General features: G+C 40.1%; 1 protein-coding gene and 1 long non-coding RNA gene across 2 annotated transcripts in view; one reads left to right on the top strand and one right to left on the bottom strand.

The window, feature by feature from the left end:
* Positions 1–15636, top strand: part of fat2 (FAT atypical cadherin 2) — a 152115-nt gene that overhangs the window by 113903 nt on the left and 22576 nt on the right. The window contains exons 22-24 of the mRNA XM_051954476.1: positions 485–685; positions 5093–5250; positions 13664–14117. Of these exons, the coding sequence (XP_051810436.1) occupies positions 485–685; positions 5093–5250; positions 13664–14117 (813 nt within the window). The remainder of the gene's footprint in view (positions 1–484; positions 686–5092; positions 5251–13663; positions 14118–15636) is intronic.
* Positions 172–13748, bottom strand: LOC127535775 (uncharacterized). The gene is made up of 2 exons (XR_007944611.1): positions 13630–13748; positions 172–5268 (listed from the first exon to the last, which is right to left on the bottom strand). It is a non-coding gene; the product is annotated as an uncharacterized LOC127535775 (long non-coding RNA).

Below are 15636 nucleotides of genomic sequence, written 5' to 3'. Positions count from 1 at the left end.
AGACTGGTTACCTCCAGGGTGTCTTATGGAGCACAGATCAAGTCAAACTTAGTTTAAGGACAAATCAAAGGTAATACAAAGAGATATTATGCTAAAATCTGTAATACAGAAACAATTGAAAGTAACCCCATTTTTTTTCTAAATAATATACGGCAACAATGAAAAAAAGAGGATAATTCAAGTGCATTTATTCAGTGGGGAAAAAAATCACACATTATGAAATAATTCTTTTACATCAAATCATGTGTGCCAAAATTATTAGTAACCCTAATGTTCTTATTTCGTACAACCCCCTTTTGCCAACAAAACAGCACATAAGCTTCTCATATAATACATTTTTTGTACAATTTTCAGTGTGAGAGTATGCTTCTGCAATAAAAATTGAATTTATTTTAAGACTTTTAACACGTCTTAACCAGGGGTGCCAATAATTATGGAGGGCGCTGCATGTACACAGTTTGAGATGTTGAAATCTTTGATGCAGGGATTTTAGCAGACATCGAGGACTCGCTGGGCCTCAGAATCCTCAGGGTGAGCCACAACGGCTGTCTGGGCACCGGCTGTCCTCCACGAGGCTGCAGGAATGCTGTTCGGCTGTCAGGGGAGAGGCTGAGTCATTTCACCACAGCGAGAGCCGGTTACATCACCCCGCTGCACACCTGGGAGAGCGTCTGCCCCTGTAACGGTATGTCCGCCTGTCAGTGAATGTACCTGAGCTCGGCTAATGACCGAGTGCGTGCGTGAGTTTAATGACATGTCTGAGGTTCACTGTCACAGAGCTCGAGCAGGACGAGTCTGCAGCCGGCGATTCTGCTGCTGCTGCTGCTGCTGCTGCTCTGACAATTGATCCAGTTCCAAAGTTTGGTGTTGAATAAAAGAAACAAGCTGTACGTGTGAACCGGCAGGAATTACAGCCGACTCTCTCAACTTCCACAAAGAGTACAGAGTGCATGCTGTCCCCGACTGACTCTCATCCAACTGTGTATAGAACAAAGTGTAGCTGAGGAAAACTGAGGTGAAGCCCAATTTAAAACGCTTTGTTTATTCTGCCAGAATGGAGGAAAATTAAGCTTTTCACGTTGTTCTTTCAACATATGTATAGGGTACAGGCAACTACAAGAGAAAGTACCCGCAGGAATAGAAGCAATTAGGGGACTAAATATAAAAAGAAACAGTTTGATTCTTGCTGCACGGTGCTGCTGTATAGTTGTAAGTCATTATTAGAAGTCATTTTCTGCAGTCCAGCTTTCCATCGCTCATCCAATCAGGACTCTTCCCATTTAGTCCGTATCAGTTCCCTATTTACTTCATTCCATCTGACCCAATTTCACACTTCATACTGTTCACTGTGGATACTGCATGTATATTTGCTGCAGTATACTGTCATAAATCATCTACACCATAAATCCTATGCTTATGCAAATGAGCATTAATTCTAGTTTAACGCTGAAATATTTACTGTCAGTTTGTCATTTGTCATGAGCATCTGCTGCAAACATTGTAGTATGTGTCTTGCATGAGTAGTCTTATTTGCATGCGCTTGTTTTATTCACAGTTTTATCAGCTGATGTGTTTGTGATGTTTATGCATATTACCGAAAATTCAGGGAGCCGTTATAATCTGACCATTCTGTCGGGGACATTTGAAAATGTAAAACAGCGCAGAAGTGCAGTTAATAACTCCAACCAAACAGCGAGCAGCCAGATGTTGATGCTGACAGATTAACTTCTTGGTGGATTTTTTTTCATGCACCTGTGGACACAGCCGTGTTTATACATCACCAATTTTGCTGTGATCTATGGTCAAGTCTGTACGTAAATTCACTCAAAGAAAGCGCAAAAAAAAACTTGCATCTTCCTTTGTGTACTTCATTTTTTTCTTTACTTTCACTTTGGGACTACACCTCCAAGTCTCTGACTGTTGAGCCTGGGGATCGGGCCATCGAGTCTCAGCCCAACATCCTGTATTTTGTGACATAATCTTAAGCCTCGCCGTTGGGTTTAGTTAAGCAAGAGTTCTATTTGTTTTTTTGTTTTTCAGTTATTTCGGACAATTCTTGAGTCAGCTTTAATATTTTTGTTCCTTGCCACAAATTTTCTGGGCAATTTAGACAATTTTATGTTACTTTGGTCAAATTTTTACATCATTTTGGGCAAGTCTCAAATCATTTTGAACAAGTTTCAAAGGATGGTGGAGAACTTTAGACTTGGAGCACATTTAAACATAGTGTATCAATAGAATAAACACAGCACGCCTCAAAAACAGTGAACAGAGCAACAAGTTCTTGGAAGATACATTGAGCATGGTGAAACATCTTTCTACAGCTGATGAACAGAGACTCAAAACTGGACTAGACCTTGTATAAAATGTCAGTAAACATATTAAAAAATGACTCAGATTCTCCGTGATGACTCAAATATTTTAATTTTAAGTAAATTTGACAAATTTAACTCATTTATGGGCAGTTTTTGAGTTATATTTAACAAAGTTTTGTATATTTTTTCCGTCATTTTACATCGTTTCGTGTCACTTTTGCATCATTTTATATCTTTTTGAGTCAATTTAGGTCAATTTGGAAAATTTTATGATACTTTTTGACAAGTTTAGATTGGCACTGATGTGAGGAAATATCCTCTGTGCTGTTTGTGTTGGTGAATATTTGAAGAAGCCCTTATGAGCACCATCCTCTCCTGGTGTTTCCCCTCAACTCTACGGGAGCTTCAAGCATCTTTACCCATCTTCCATTTCTTGGTTTGTTGCTCTGACTTGTATTTTCAGGCAACTCAATGAAGATATCGGTCTTTTTCAGAGATCAAAGGGCCTTTTTTTTCTTACCTGTTACATACTGTGAACTAAGACTGTAAATCCCTTCATTCAAGTCACTCAGAGCATCTTTTAAATTCTAGACAACACTTCTTAACCACTAAAGAACGGCGCCATCTGGAACGACTTTGCTGATTTGTGTCGGCATTCCTGCGAGGATTAGTTTGGTCCCCAATGAAGTCAAGTCAGCTGAGGGCTCACCAGGACAGACGCTCATTATCTCATTTAGAGTTTTGCCTCTGGAAAATCTTTTGATTGTGTTATCGCCACCGTATTTTGACTATATCCGATAGCCTTTCAGTCTTAAAAGACTCAAAGGTTTGTTGATAAGCTGTGAGCCGTGAGTGAGATTACAGAGCATACAAGTATCTTCAAAGCTCTGCTATCCAACTGTTTTATGTCTCTGATGCCTACGTATCGTTTCACAGAGCTGTGAAATACTCAATTCAAACAATAAGGAATGAATGGAATATAGAAGAGTCTGTATTTACTTTAAAACGTGCTTTAAATCTAATCTTCCAATACTGAAATGGCTTTTCAGTGATTGCTTTGAATGACCAGTTATGTCGATGCTGAAACAACTAGTCGATTAGTTCATTAAATTAAATCGTCAACAGGAAATTAACCACCAGCAATTTTAATCATTAGTTAAGTGATTTATTCAGCAAAACTGCCAATCGTGAGCTGAGTTCAAATTGGTCCAACAAAACCAAACCACAGTGATCAGTTTTCTACAACTTTATAGACTAAACTTTTATTTCGGTAATTGAAAAAAATAATAATAACCAGATTAATCTGTAACAAAAACATAATTCGTTGCTGTCCCAGAAAGTTGACAACAATCTCAACCACTAAAACAAACAAGTCATTACACAAACAGTGATTGAGTTTTTGACCTTTTTTATCATGCAATGTTTGATTAAGTAGCACATTCTGTGTTTGTCATTAAGTTTTCATCTTTATTGTTTGTTTATAGTGTTTTCTTGCTTTAATATTTGTGTTGCCGGTGGCGGCTGACGAACAAGACTTATTGTTTGTCCAACCAGCCAGCGAGGGTTTTAATCCGGTGGCCTTTAAGACGACTGGTCTGGTGGAGCAGAATGTACAAATTAAAGTTAGAGGCTTCAGATTCCACCTCAACAAAAGTTTCTAACCAACGAAGAGGAAAGTTTTTTTTAAGCAGCAGACCTTGGGAACGTCCCCACGGGCATTATTAAAGTTTCATCGAATTTTTGTCCGTACATGAATTCATTCAGTCTTTTCCTGCCTTTGTTCTTAACCATGCCAAAACCTGTGCAAAATTACTTTATTCCGGTCTTTTGTTCCTTTTTTTTCTGACTAAAAGACTAAGCTGTCACATCTCGCTCAAAGTAACGTTGCTGTCTTCAGGACTGATGATCAGTTTGGAAAAAACACAAGAATGAATTGGTTAGAATTGTTCTGGAGGTATTTAGTGCCTTCAAGGCTCAGTTAGCAAAGATCTAGTGGTTGGAGACTCTGTAGAAGACTTTAATTAGTTAAGACGAATTGATTAAGACTAATTTGCAAAGACTGAAAGTCATCTGATGTGTTGGGGGAAGACATGTTGACACTAACAGTCTTCAGTATCTGTAATGGTTTATTTTACGTACATGAATCTATATATTTTCCCAAGATGACAAAGACAGACCCAAAGATGTATCCAGTCAAACATTTACTCAAGAAGACCATATTTCTGACAATTACTTTTAACAGTCAACTTATTAATTTTACCTATGCTTTAATTTCAAAAATCCTTCTTATTTATAATAATTGTGAACAACATATAGACTAAGCTGAAAATTTGAGCTCAAAATTAAACATTTAGGTGTATTTGCATTTACTTGGATGGGTTAACATTGGCCAATATATGCTGCTCAGATGAATAACTATAAACTATGGTTGTGGAGGGAGGCGCTGGTCTTTAACTTACTTGGTTTATTTAACAGAGACACGTTTTTATTAAAACTGTCATCGGTCATTTAATGAATTGATTTGCACAGAGGGCCCAAAGTGAAGCAGATGTCTGGGTTTGTCCGGACAATGACGCCAAACCCAAAGATATTTGATTTTAAATCAAATTAAACTGAGCAAAAGGGCAGATTCAGGCAAAACTAGCAGAACTTATGTGTGTGTTCATGTATTCTACTTGACTGTTTATGTTTTAATTCGTGTTGCATTGAGCAGAATTGTGCCTCTCTACATCTATGGATGATTCACCGTCGGATGTTGTTCTATTTCTGTCTTCCAGAGTCGGCGCTGAGGTTCGACGGCAAGTCCTACCTGAAGTATCTTCACAGGATGGACGAGGACAGCCAGGACTTCAGACTGTCCCTGAGGTTCAAGACTTACCAGGAGCAGGGCCTCATCGTGTCCACGACCAGCACCAAGGACTGGGGAACTTTACAGGTATTTATCCGTCTAATGCTGCATGTAAAGACAGAATCAGAAGCCAGGACTTACTTATAATGACACAGTAACAGACAAGTGCAGCCTAGTTTTATTTGCTCTGTTACTGCTCTGTCCTGTAGTGTGGCCAGTTCAGTATTTTCCATTTTCTGCTTCAGGATCAAGATTTTCACATACAAAAACCAGCTCACAAAATATGATTCATTGCTGTTGTAGAATACACTGTCCGGCAAAACGTAATGTCATTGAGAAATTCTCCTCCTCAGCCAGCTGCTGCCTACTCAGTGCAGTTATATTACACAGATACTGTTAGATTCAGCATAACAGACCTTTTTACAGCACGGCGTTGCAACTTTGAACCAATCAGGCTTAATGAGAATCTGGCTTGTAGACACATGAAATGTCTGTGCCAAGTGCTCTTCACTGTACTCTACTGTAGGACACAGGAAAACAAATGTGCTCCTGGGTCATTCCAGGACTGGAGGACATTTTACATCCCACCCATCAAATTTAAAATAATCCACGTAAAAAATACTAAAACATGCAGTTGTTGTGTAAACGTACTTGTCCTGAGACCAGATCTAAAAAAAAATAAAAATAAAAAAAACTAGGAGAAAATAATGTTTGAAAATATTTTTTAAAATACCAAATAAGTCCGGAGTTTACCCTAAAACGCCATTTTTCTCTTGGCCCACCCTGATGATGACCAAATTGAATCTAACATCTTTCACTGATGTTTCTTCTAAATTCTGGGAACTTTTTTTAATCAACATAATGTCTTAAATAGCAATTATTATGCATGGAACGTGTGTCCTACAACAACCCTGTTAGCATGACCTTTTTCGCTAGTACAAGAAGAAGAAAACAGTGAATCACATGATACGCTGGAAATAACATCAAACAGTTTTCCCAAAGAATGGGTAGAGCACAGCTATGTCCTCTCTTCTATTTTTCATATTTTCATAACATTGTCAGCCTTGATTGAATGTCTCACTCTACCTCAAGCAACCCTGTTATGCATATTACCAGGATGAGACAAAATGTTTCTTTATTTACACTTTTCTTGACTTTTTTCCATCAATAAGTTTGTCCTCTCAGTCAGCAGTAATAGCTAGCTAAATATCTAGCTTCTACTGCTGAGAAAAAGCTAACATTAGCATGGATTAGCAACCTTAGCCTTGAATTGCTAACCTTACTCTGATCACAGTACTGTTAGTGTGATCAAAGTAAGGTTGGCAAACAGCAAATAAAACATGGACCAAAAATGGTTAAATTCATGTGTAAGATGAGCCAGTCAACCCTTTGATAGTTTATTACCTATTATTGATGAATAAGTAGCATAAAATTGTCAAAGAGAAGGTTTGTTTTTCAAAAATTTTGAAGCCCAAATGTCCTTCAATGCTGGAATATGACCCCTGTTATGTCACAAACGCTTTAGCAAAACTAAATATTGTTGGTGAAGTAATCAGAGCCTTGAACACACAGGAAACCCAAACATCCCGTCCTGCAGGATAAGCAGCTAGCTCACATCTTCAGCTAATTAAGTCGTGCTATTCGTTACCACAGCGTTCATTTAAAACCAGTCCAAGGTCAGACCAAGAATGAAACGAATTGTATGTCAGTGGTGTGTTCACATGGGAAATGCATCTCATTGTGTCTTGGTTGGAAACGTCGTAGCAGCTCAGGAAGATAAAATGAGATTAAACTGCAACCGACGAGCAGCAATTTAATTACAGCGAAAGGAACCACAAAATCATTATTTTTATTCATTTCGGGGAAGTGTAAATATTTATTGTACTCTCCCCTGAGGTGGGGCTTAATTTATTTCGCTCCTCTAGTGTTGCTGTGGCGGAGAGATTAAATCTCTTCCTAATTTTCAGATGCTGTTAGTGTAATATTGTTGTTTGACACTAATTTACTAGCAGAATGATAAAATGGGGGAGCTGCTGATTTAATCCAAGGGAGTTCTCACCGGGGAACGCTGACAACAAGTGAAGCTTTTCATTCCAGAACGTTTCCAGCTTTGATTCACAAATAAGACTTGATGCTTGGCTTCAGCTCTGCAGACTGATATCATCTTAAATACCAATATTTTATTTGCTTCTCCGTGCCAGCAGCCATGTTATCGGTGCAGGTGTCATGCTTTTTGAAATGTTTGATGTGTGCTGAGCCGTTCGTCTTACGTTTGGCATCTAATCTCTTGTTTGTCTTTTTCTGTGTTTACTGCAAACACAAAAATCCCAGAATAGCAGGACACTCTGCTGCATATCTGGGTCAACTCTGTCAGCATCACACCGCACCTGTTGACACGCCGAAACTCGGCAAACAAAATCAACTCCATTTAAATTTGTTCTGTGTGGCAACGCTGACATTTGAGACAATGTGGCCTTCTTTCGCTGTGAAATACCAGCTGTGTCCTGGGCCTTTTCATATCCACTGAGCTGACAGCTAAAGTTGACATGAGATTGTTGCTTTTTAGTCAATAATTTAGAATAAATTAAAAAAAACAAAACAAGAAAAGCCCTTCAGAGAGCGCTGTACTCCGCCAATACTGTTCAATCCCCCATATGGCATTGCCAGCAGTGTAACTTCTTCTTCTTTTTTTTAAGAAATGCAGCATTTATTTATTAGTTATTGGCGATCAGAAATCACGACAACATAGAATGTGGCAATTTAATATAGATGTAACACAGGTGTGTGTTATGCATGTGTATGTTATGTAGGGATACCGAATCACATAACCTCAATGTGTAGGGGGCGATCGCAATCATGGGATCGTCGGCAAGCAGCTGAGGTAACCTTCACTTGTAGTCATAGTTACAGTGACGATGTCCCGGTACCTCGCAATGAGACAGAAATCTTTAACAAATCCATGGATCCAGACTATAAGCCGCATCACTGCCAAAATCTAATCACTTGGTCCTTGTGTCATTTCTGACCTTCCCTAAAAATTTCATCCAAATCTGTTAGTAGGTTTTTGAGTAATGTTGCAAACAGACTGACAGACAGACAAACATACACAGATCATCACATAACTCTGCTTTCCTTGGCAGAGTAATGAAAGTCTGTATGCTTTGTTTCCACATAGTTTTGTCCTTAATTCCATAAGGTCAGGGTCCACTAAAGTCACTTTAGATGATGTATCATTAAAAAATTTGAAGAGAATCCGTAAATGCCAAAAAGTCTATGCTCATCAGCGCAAACAGGAAGCCATTACTACCTCAGCTGTGATCAAGAGTCACATGAAAAAATGATTTCATAGTGGTGCAGGAAATATGACAGGAAAATAAACACACACAAACTGCTTGGACTGATTACTCCACATTCCTTGGCGGAGTAATAAATATCTCTATCACACGGGTTCTATCTCACTGAATCTTAGCACATCAGGCATTTCTCACCATTATCTCGGTGTGGCAGATTGTCTCGTGTGTTTATGTGCTAAATGCCTTACTGAATATCAGAGGTGGCGCTACACTCTCAACCCGCACACATTTTAAGTTCCACACTGGATTAGGAGGCCGGCAGTGCAAGTCTACCTCATTATTCTGCTGTTTTCCGGCGTAATCAGCTCATCAGTGCCCTTTTAATTCAAGTTTGCGACGTCTGCCGGCGCTGCATGTGAGCCACATATTGCCCTTTTCCCTCGAAATGCACACAGGAGGAAGCGGTGAGACTCGTGACAGCCTCGCTATCTTCAAGATTCATTGGCAAGTTTTTGTGGAATTGTCACGGGAAAGGGAGAATCATCTCGGTGCTACAATACAACGTCTACTGTACCGTATTAAATGGGCGCATTGAAAGAGAATAATGAATTGCTGTGTTCTTTGAGAGACATGAATAATTCTCTAAACAGATAACAAAAAAAGAGGCTTGATATGGACTTGATATGCTGCGTGATGCTTTCCCTTGTGGCATCTTCTCATTTGTGTGACATCCATGAGCTCTCGGGCTGAATATTCAATCATTCCGGTACTCAGAAAACTTCAAAAGCAGCGTTCAGTCTTTCCCAAGGTTCTACCTCCTGGGTTTTGGATCTCGGCTCTACACATGCAAGAACCTGCCTGATTCATTGTGAGCATAAATGGCTTCAAAAGGAATTCCTAAGCATGGTCATCGGAGAGGACCCCTCGCCAGGGTTTTGTGATGACTTGAGAGAACTCTCCTGGAGATACAAGACGCTATTTGCACGCTTCATTGCCCTCGGGACGTGAGCCGCCGTGGATCGCAGTAGTTTCTTACAAACTGTCAGATCTCATCAGTATGCGCCGCACCTCTGAGAAGAAAAATACTGACTTAAGTTCAGACCTATTTGCTGCTGCTAATTCCTTTTTATGTCTGCACACATTGTCCTCTGAATCATCACCTTTGAAATGGAAATTGTGTCTGCTTGAATGAAAAGCTGTCGTGGTAAACTGTGTAGACCAAGGAAAGGTGACTTGTCAGTGGAAGGAAAACACTGTCCTCGATGACTGACAGCTTAGATCTGACAGCAGAGCGGTTTGCACACTCCACGGTGGACAAAGATGTGGACGCATGCTGGTGTAGAATCAGCCGACCAACACTCGATTCTTATGCTTGTTGCAGTAACACAAACTGACTTGCGTGTCAATTCTGGCTTTTGTCTCAGCGAGTGATCAGGGAGAAATCGCTGCTCAAAGACCTGAGACATTTCACTTAACAGACACTTGTCAGGGCTGACAAGACACCCTGTTTTAGCAAATTCCATTGATTTAGAAATTCAGGTTCAGATTCAGGTTAGTTCCGTCTTCTCAAAACGGAGGTAAGAGGTCATGTTCAGAGCTTCTTTCTAATTTGTAATGATAGTACTCTTTCTCTTAGTCCCTGTCCATTTGGGCAGATGGTCTGCATACATCTTCCTCTGCCTACGCCTTATTTTGTTCCTGTTAATGTTGCCTTCAATAAGTACATGCAACCGTTCATTGTTTCTCAAGATGTGACCATAACACGCAACCTTTCTTGACTGGATAGTGTCCATTAACCTGCGCTTCTCATTTGCCATTTCCAAAACCTTTGCATTGCCAATCTTTCTTGTCCAACTGATGCTTAAAGTTCTTCTCAAATGCTTCTAGTCTTTTTTGTCAGTTCTTTGTTCAATGTCCAAGTTTCCACTCCATACGAACGACCGACCAGACGTAGCACATAACCATTTGCTTCCAATTTTCAAGCACAACAGAAACTTAGAAAATTTCATTAGCTATGTCTTTTAGCTTTTTTAGATTTTTGCATTTCCTAGCAACATCAACCTTTCAACCTCTCTGTCAGTTCATTGGTCAACTACTCCAATGAAAAATCGTAACTGCTATTGGACAAATGTTTATTGATAAATCCTGTGATGATCCTCTTACTTTTTCTCCTGCACCTCTAATGTTTTTTTTTGAATGAAATATCTTCAGTCATTCACCAGGTGGACTGTTAAGCATTTATGCCTTCCTGTAAAGTTTTAACCTGGGAGTCCTTGGGATTTGACTCACTTTTACAGGCAGCCGTTAGTGGACTTTCAAAGAACTGCAGCTTTTGGCGCCTCCATGTTGTTCTTTACCTCACTGGCATGTCTATTTGGTGTTTTTTATATATATATATATATATATATATATATATATATATATATATATATATATATATACACATATATGCAGGAAGGCACCACATGAGCAAGTTACACAGTCAATCTCATGACTGAACAGTTCCACCCAGAAACTGCAGTTTACCGATGAGTCTCAAAACAGATTCAGATTTACCAGCAACAAACTTCAGGAGCCAAATCGGTCAGCTTGCAGGACGGAGCTTTCTGTATCATTTTTAAAATGTATCCTGGAATAACTCAAGTACTTTTGCAATGTTTGAGCAAATTTATTGACAAATTTACTGATGACCTGGTGAGGTCGAGCTGCAGTAATTGTGATAATGTGTAGACTTACATCTTAACTATTTTAAGGCAGGCATGGATTTTTTTCACGGTAGAAGCTTTTAATTATGTAACTTTGATATGTAGAAATGAGTTTTATGGGTTAATTTTTTTTAGGCATTCATATCTCTCTCGGGATAAACTGACTTTTACTTATACTTAAATATACCACTACCGGGCTTTGCAAAAGTTCTGTTACTCTCGGTTTCATGATCTTTAGAGACGTTTCCATGTCGGAGTGAAAAATTCCATTAAACAAACTGAAAGTTCTACCTTATAGGCAGGTGTCATTAATACAAATTTGCTCTCTGGTGAAGTTGTATCAAGATGGAAGTCAAAAGAGTTGAGATATCTGCTCTCCTTCGTGCTGGCCACAAATCTGACAGAGCCAAGCAGCTGAACATCAGCCGGATGACCGTCCACAGAGTCGCGGAGAGGCTCAATAATGGTGAAGACCTGAAAGATCAATGTTGAAAACATTAACACCCAGTTTAGCCATTTTCAATTTTAAGAAACATTTGGAACTAAATTACGTTCATTTCACTGTTTTTGTCCATAAATGCCCCATGAAAAGCATCAGCACTGGTCAGTTTACAGATGAAATAATGTCAGATCAACTTAAAGGTGATTAAAACCTTTAAGTCTGATTTATCCAAACATCCACATGAAGAATTTTTAGCTTTCGCAGACTAAAAAAAAAAATAGAAATCTTACATTTGCTCCCAATTTTAAATTTGCTCCCAGTTCTCACTGTCACTCCAAAAGTCCTTACAACCACAAGGGGTCGCTGGTCTGTTACAGTCCAAACTACGTCCCTCAAGAGTGCACGACTTCCCAGCTTCATTTATGCAAAAGTGCATTTGGATATGCAGTTGGTCTGTTTTGCCTTATTAGTGTGCATATAAATGTAGCCCCAAATGGCAATGCTATTCCCATGTTACCCAGTTTTACTATGTTCAGCAATCCAAGAGATTGCAATCCGTAGAGCTTATATCACTCCAGAGATGCCTTGCTGCCTCCTGCCTTGACTTAACGCAATACCTGTCAGTATGTGGGTTTGCATAAACTGCACATCACATGCTAACGGAACACTGCAGCCGCTGTCGCATGCTGAACTTTGCCCAGCCGCATTAGAGCTCCCTGCAGGAAGCTTGCAGCGTTAGTGTTGAAGCTGCGGGTCTGTGATTTATAGTCATGAAGCAGTGATGCCGTAGAGCTTCGGTCCCTGTGGAGATGAACTTGACATGGTGCCTGTGCTACATTGGCTGTGCTGATACTGTAAAATCCTCAGTGCGTCAGACCGTGCTATCTCTCTTGAAATATCCTCTATAAATCACACCAGACATCACACAAATAGATTAAAAGACACGCGACACGTTTATTTTCTCTTGTTGCTCTGCCAGCGCTTCAGCATCTTCCCATGATAAGCCCAAGCCGGAGCAGCCCTCATCTCCCTCCACTTGGCCTATGTGCTGTCATTTATCCATGAGAAGAATTATACAGGTCCATCCCTCTGGAATGAATCATTCTTGTGTTTGTTTTTTTTCCCACTGTTCCTGCCACAAGAGACCAAACAGAAACCTCTGGCAGGGACAGAAAGCTAAGCAGCATCACCCAGAGAATAGCACAGATGCTGAACAACCTGTTCAGTCAGGAAGTGGAAAAAAAAATGAACACTCCAACAAAATAAGCATGCAAAACAAAGCGCTTCATCCTGCAGCAGTTAAAGAAGCGGCAGCAAGAAGATCGGTATCAATAATGCATCACGGCCTTCAGCGTCCGACCCGGCCATGCTTGGCAATTTGCAAAATACACACTCCATTGAGTTGATATGAGGAGCATTCCTTCACATAAAGAAAACATGAATAGATAAAAGATGCAGGGAAAAGCTGCTGGCTCGTTACTTTTTGGGAACGCTGAGCGTGCAGAAACACAAAGAGGCTCCCGCTGTTGTTGATGAAAAGCGGAGCAAATGTGAACGACTCTGAGCGCTACGTGGTGTTGCACAGGAGGAACAGCAGAAACATGGGAACCTAACAGATGTGTTGCTTGTTTATTTTTTAACCCAAAGGTGTCAGCTTCATTTATCTCAATAAAAAGTCTCAGAACTACACTGAAGGTGGACAACAATACGGAACATTTATTACTTGAAGGTAATAGATTGCACTGTCATTACAGCAGGATGAAATATAAATAATGTCAGCAGTTATTGTGAATGGTATAGTACAGCATTATCTGAGGGATTCCTCTGAGTGTTTCAAAAATGGACTGAATATCAAGTTTGTTAAAGTTACAGTTTTTAAACACTTCCCTGTCTGTAACTTCTCCCACTTTTCCATTACTCTAACAACAAAACAGCTTGCATAAGGTGAGAGATTTCAGATCATTCAGTCATAACTTGACTGGGGACTTCTTTCTTTCTTCTTGTAAATATAAAAAGTTTTGCTTACCGTTGATGGATTCTTGCTCGTTTTCCCTCCTCAGCTGACCAACGGAGAGCTGCACTTCAGATACAGCTGTGGAAACACCTCCCCTGGCTCTTTGCTGATTAGATCTGAAACGGTGTCCAACAGCCTCTGGCACCACGTCCTGCTGGAGGTCAACTCCACCTCCCTGAGGCTGATCTTGGACCAGCAGCATTCGGCCTCCAGCGACCTGACTGAGCCGTGCCGGATGATGCGAGCCCATGGAGCTTTGCTCTTCGCTTCTCTCGCCCATGACCCAACTTCAGAGGCCCAGCAGAATCTACAAAACTTCACCGGCTGCCTCGAGGGCCTGGAGCTCAACGGGGAGCCCATCAGAGCGGGTGACACGGCGGACTGGATGGGCTCAGGGAGCAGGAGGGTGTTTGGGGTTTACCAGTGCTGCAGCAGGGCAGCAGCCTGCAGCAGCAACCCCTGCCAGAACGGAGGGGTCTGCGAGGAAGACGCTGCAGGAGGTGAGTAAATGAAAATGTGACTTTTTTTGGTTCATTTTCTCTAATTACACTACCATTCAGAAGTTTGGGGCCACTTAGAAATGTCCTTGTTTTTGAAAGAAAAGCAGTTTTTTAAATGAAGACAGCATTAAATGAATCAGAAATATTATCTACACATAGTTAATGTGGTAAATGACTATTCTAACTGGGAAAAGTCTGATTTTTAATGGAATATCTCCATAGGGGTACAGAGGAACATTTCCAGCAACCAACTGTGTTCTAATGCTACATTGTGTTAGCTAATGGTGTTGAAAGGCTCATTGATGATTAGAAAACCCTTGTGCAGTTATGTTAGAACATGAATAAAAGTGTGCGTTTTCATGGAAAACATTGCCTGGGTGACCCCAAACTTTTAAATAGTCGTGCATATTAACAAAACAGGTTTGTTTTTTACCAAAGAGATTCACTCATTGCTTGATAGACACATAATCTCAGAGCTACTTTGAAGGCAGTAACAGAAAACTCTCCACTACGCGCTGTCCTTTTATCTCTGTGGGCTAGAATCAAACTTTGGGGTGTTCAGTTGAAGAAAATACACAGTGATTCATGTACACACTCACAGACGAGCACAGATTTGGCCTAAAGGTCTGTATAATTTCCCATCAACATCCAGGATCACCTCTAGAAATAAATCCAGAAACAGTTCAAAAACAACAGCTGTACATTTCATTTTCCTCCTATAAAACCATAACCTAGATTTTTAACTGACACAGATTACTCCTAGAGTGTAGAGATATAATATTAGATTACATTTAGGTGTAAGAACCTCCCCCCAAAAAAACAAAAAAACAATGGGAATCCAAAGTGTTTTACATATTGCATTAAAATGTCTAAAAGAGGTGGAAAAACAACAAATCAATAAAACAACGTATAGAATATGCAAAAGCAGCACATTAATTAAAAGCAGCAGAGAAAAAAGAACAGTATTTTGCTTAACTTACCGTTTAAACCAGCACTGGTGTCTTATATGGGATAAAAAGTGGTGACAGCTCCGAGCCCACACTTGATGATCCAAAAAAAACCCTCCAGCAGCTTTGCTCTATTAAAAAACACAGACCCGGGCTAGCAGGCTGCATCGAGGTCGAAATGAGTGTGCATCTTTCGTCAGCTGTCACCCTGCAACAAACTGGTATGACAAGGCCGAAACTAATAATGAGCCGCTACGACTAACAACTATTGTCTGTGTCTACAAAGCCTGATAGATCTCATTCCTTTGGGCCACGAGGCTCTGTTGTTTTAACAAAAACTATTAAAAACAACACGTCAGTAAGCCTCGCTGTGGATGACATGTTCCTTCATTACCATGAACCCACACAGTGGAGTTTATTTGGACGACAAACGTCGTCATGCTGCCTCCAACACTCATGCATTTATCCACCATTCAACCCAACAAATGCTAAAACTTCTTTTCTTTTTTAGACAATTGCTGATGAAATTCTTTGGGCAACAAGCTGCAAGATATATGACAAAAGTCTGTGTC

The sequence above is a fragment of the Acanthochromis polyacanthus genome, chromosome 10, assembly GCF_021347895.1.
Source record: "Acanthochromis polyacanthus isolate Apoly-LR-REF ecotype Palm Island chromosome 10, KAUST_Apoly_ChrSc, whole genome shotgun sequence".
Classification (NCBI taxonomy): Eukaryota; Metazoa; Chordata; class Actinopteri; family Pomacentridae; genus Acanthochromis; species Acanthochromis polyacanthus.
Note: the sequence above shows the minus strand (reverse complement) of the source record. Positions and strands in the feature narration are given on the sequence as shown.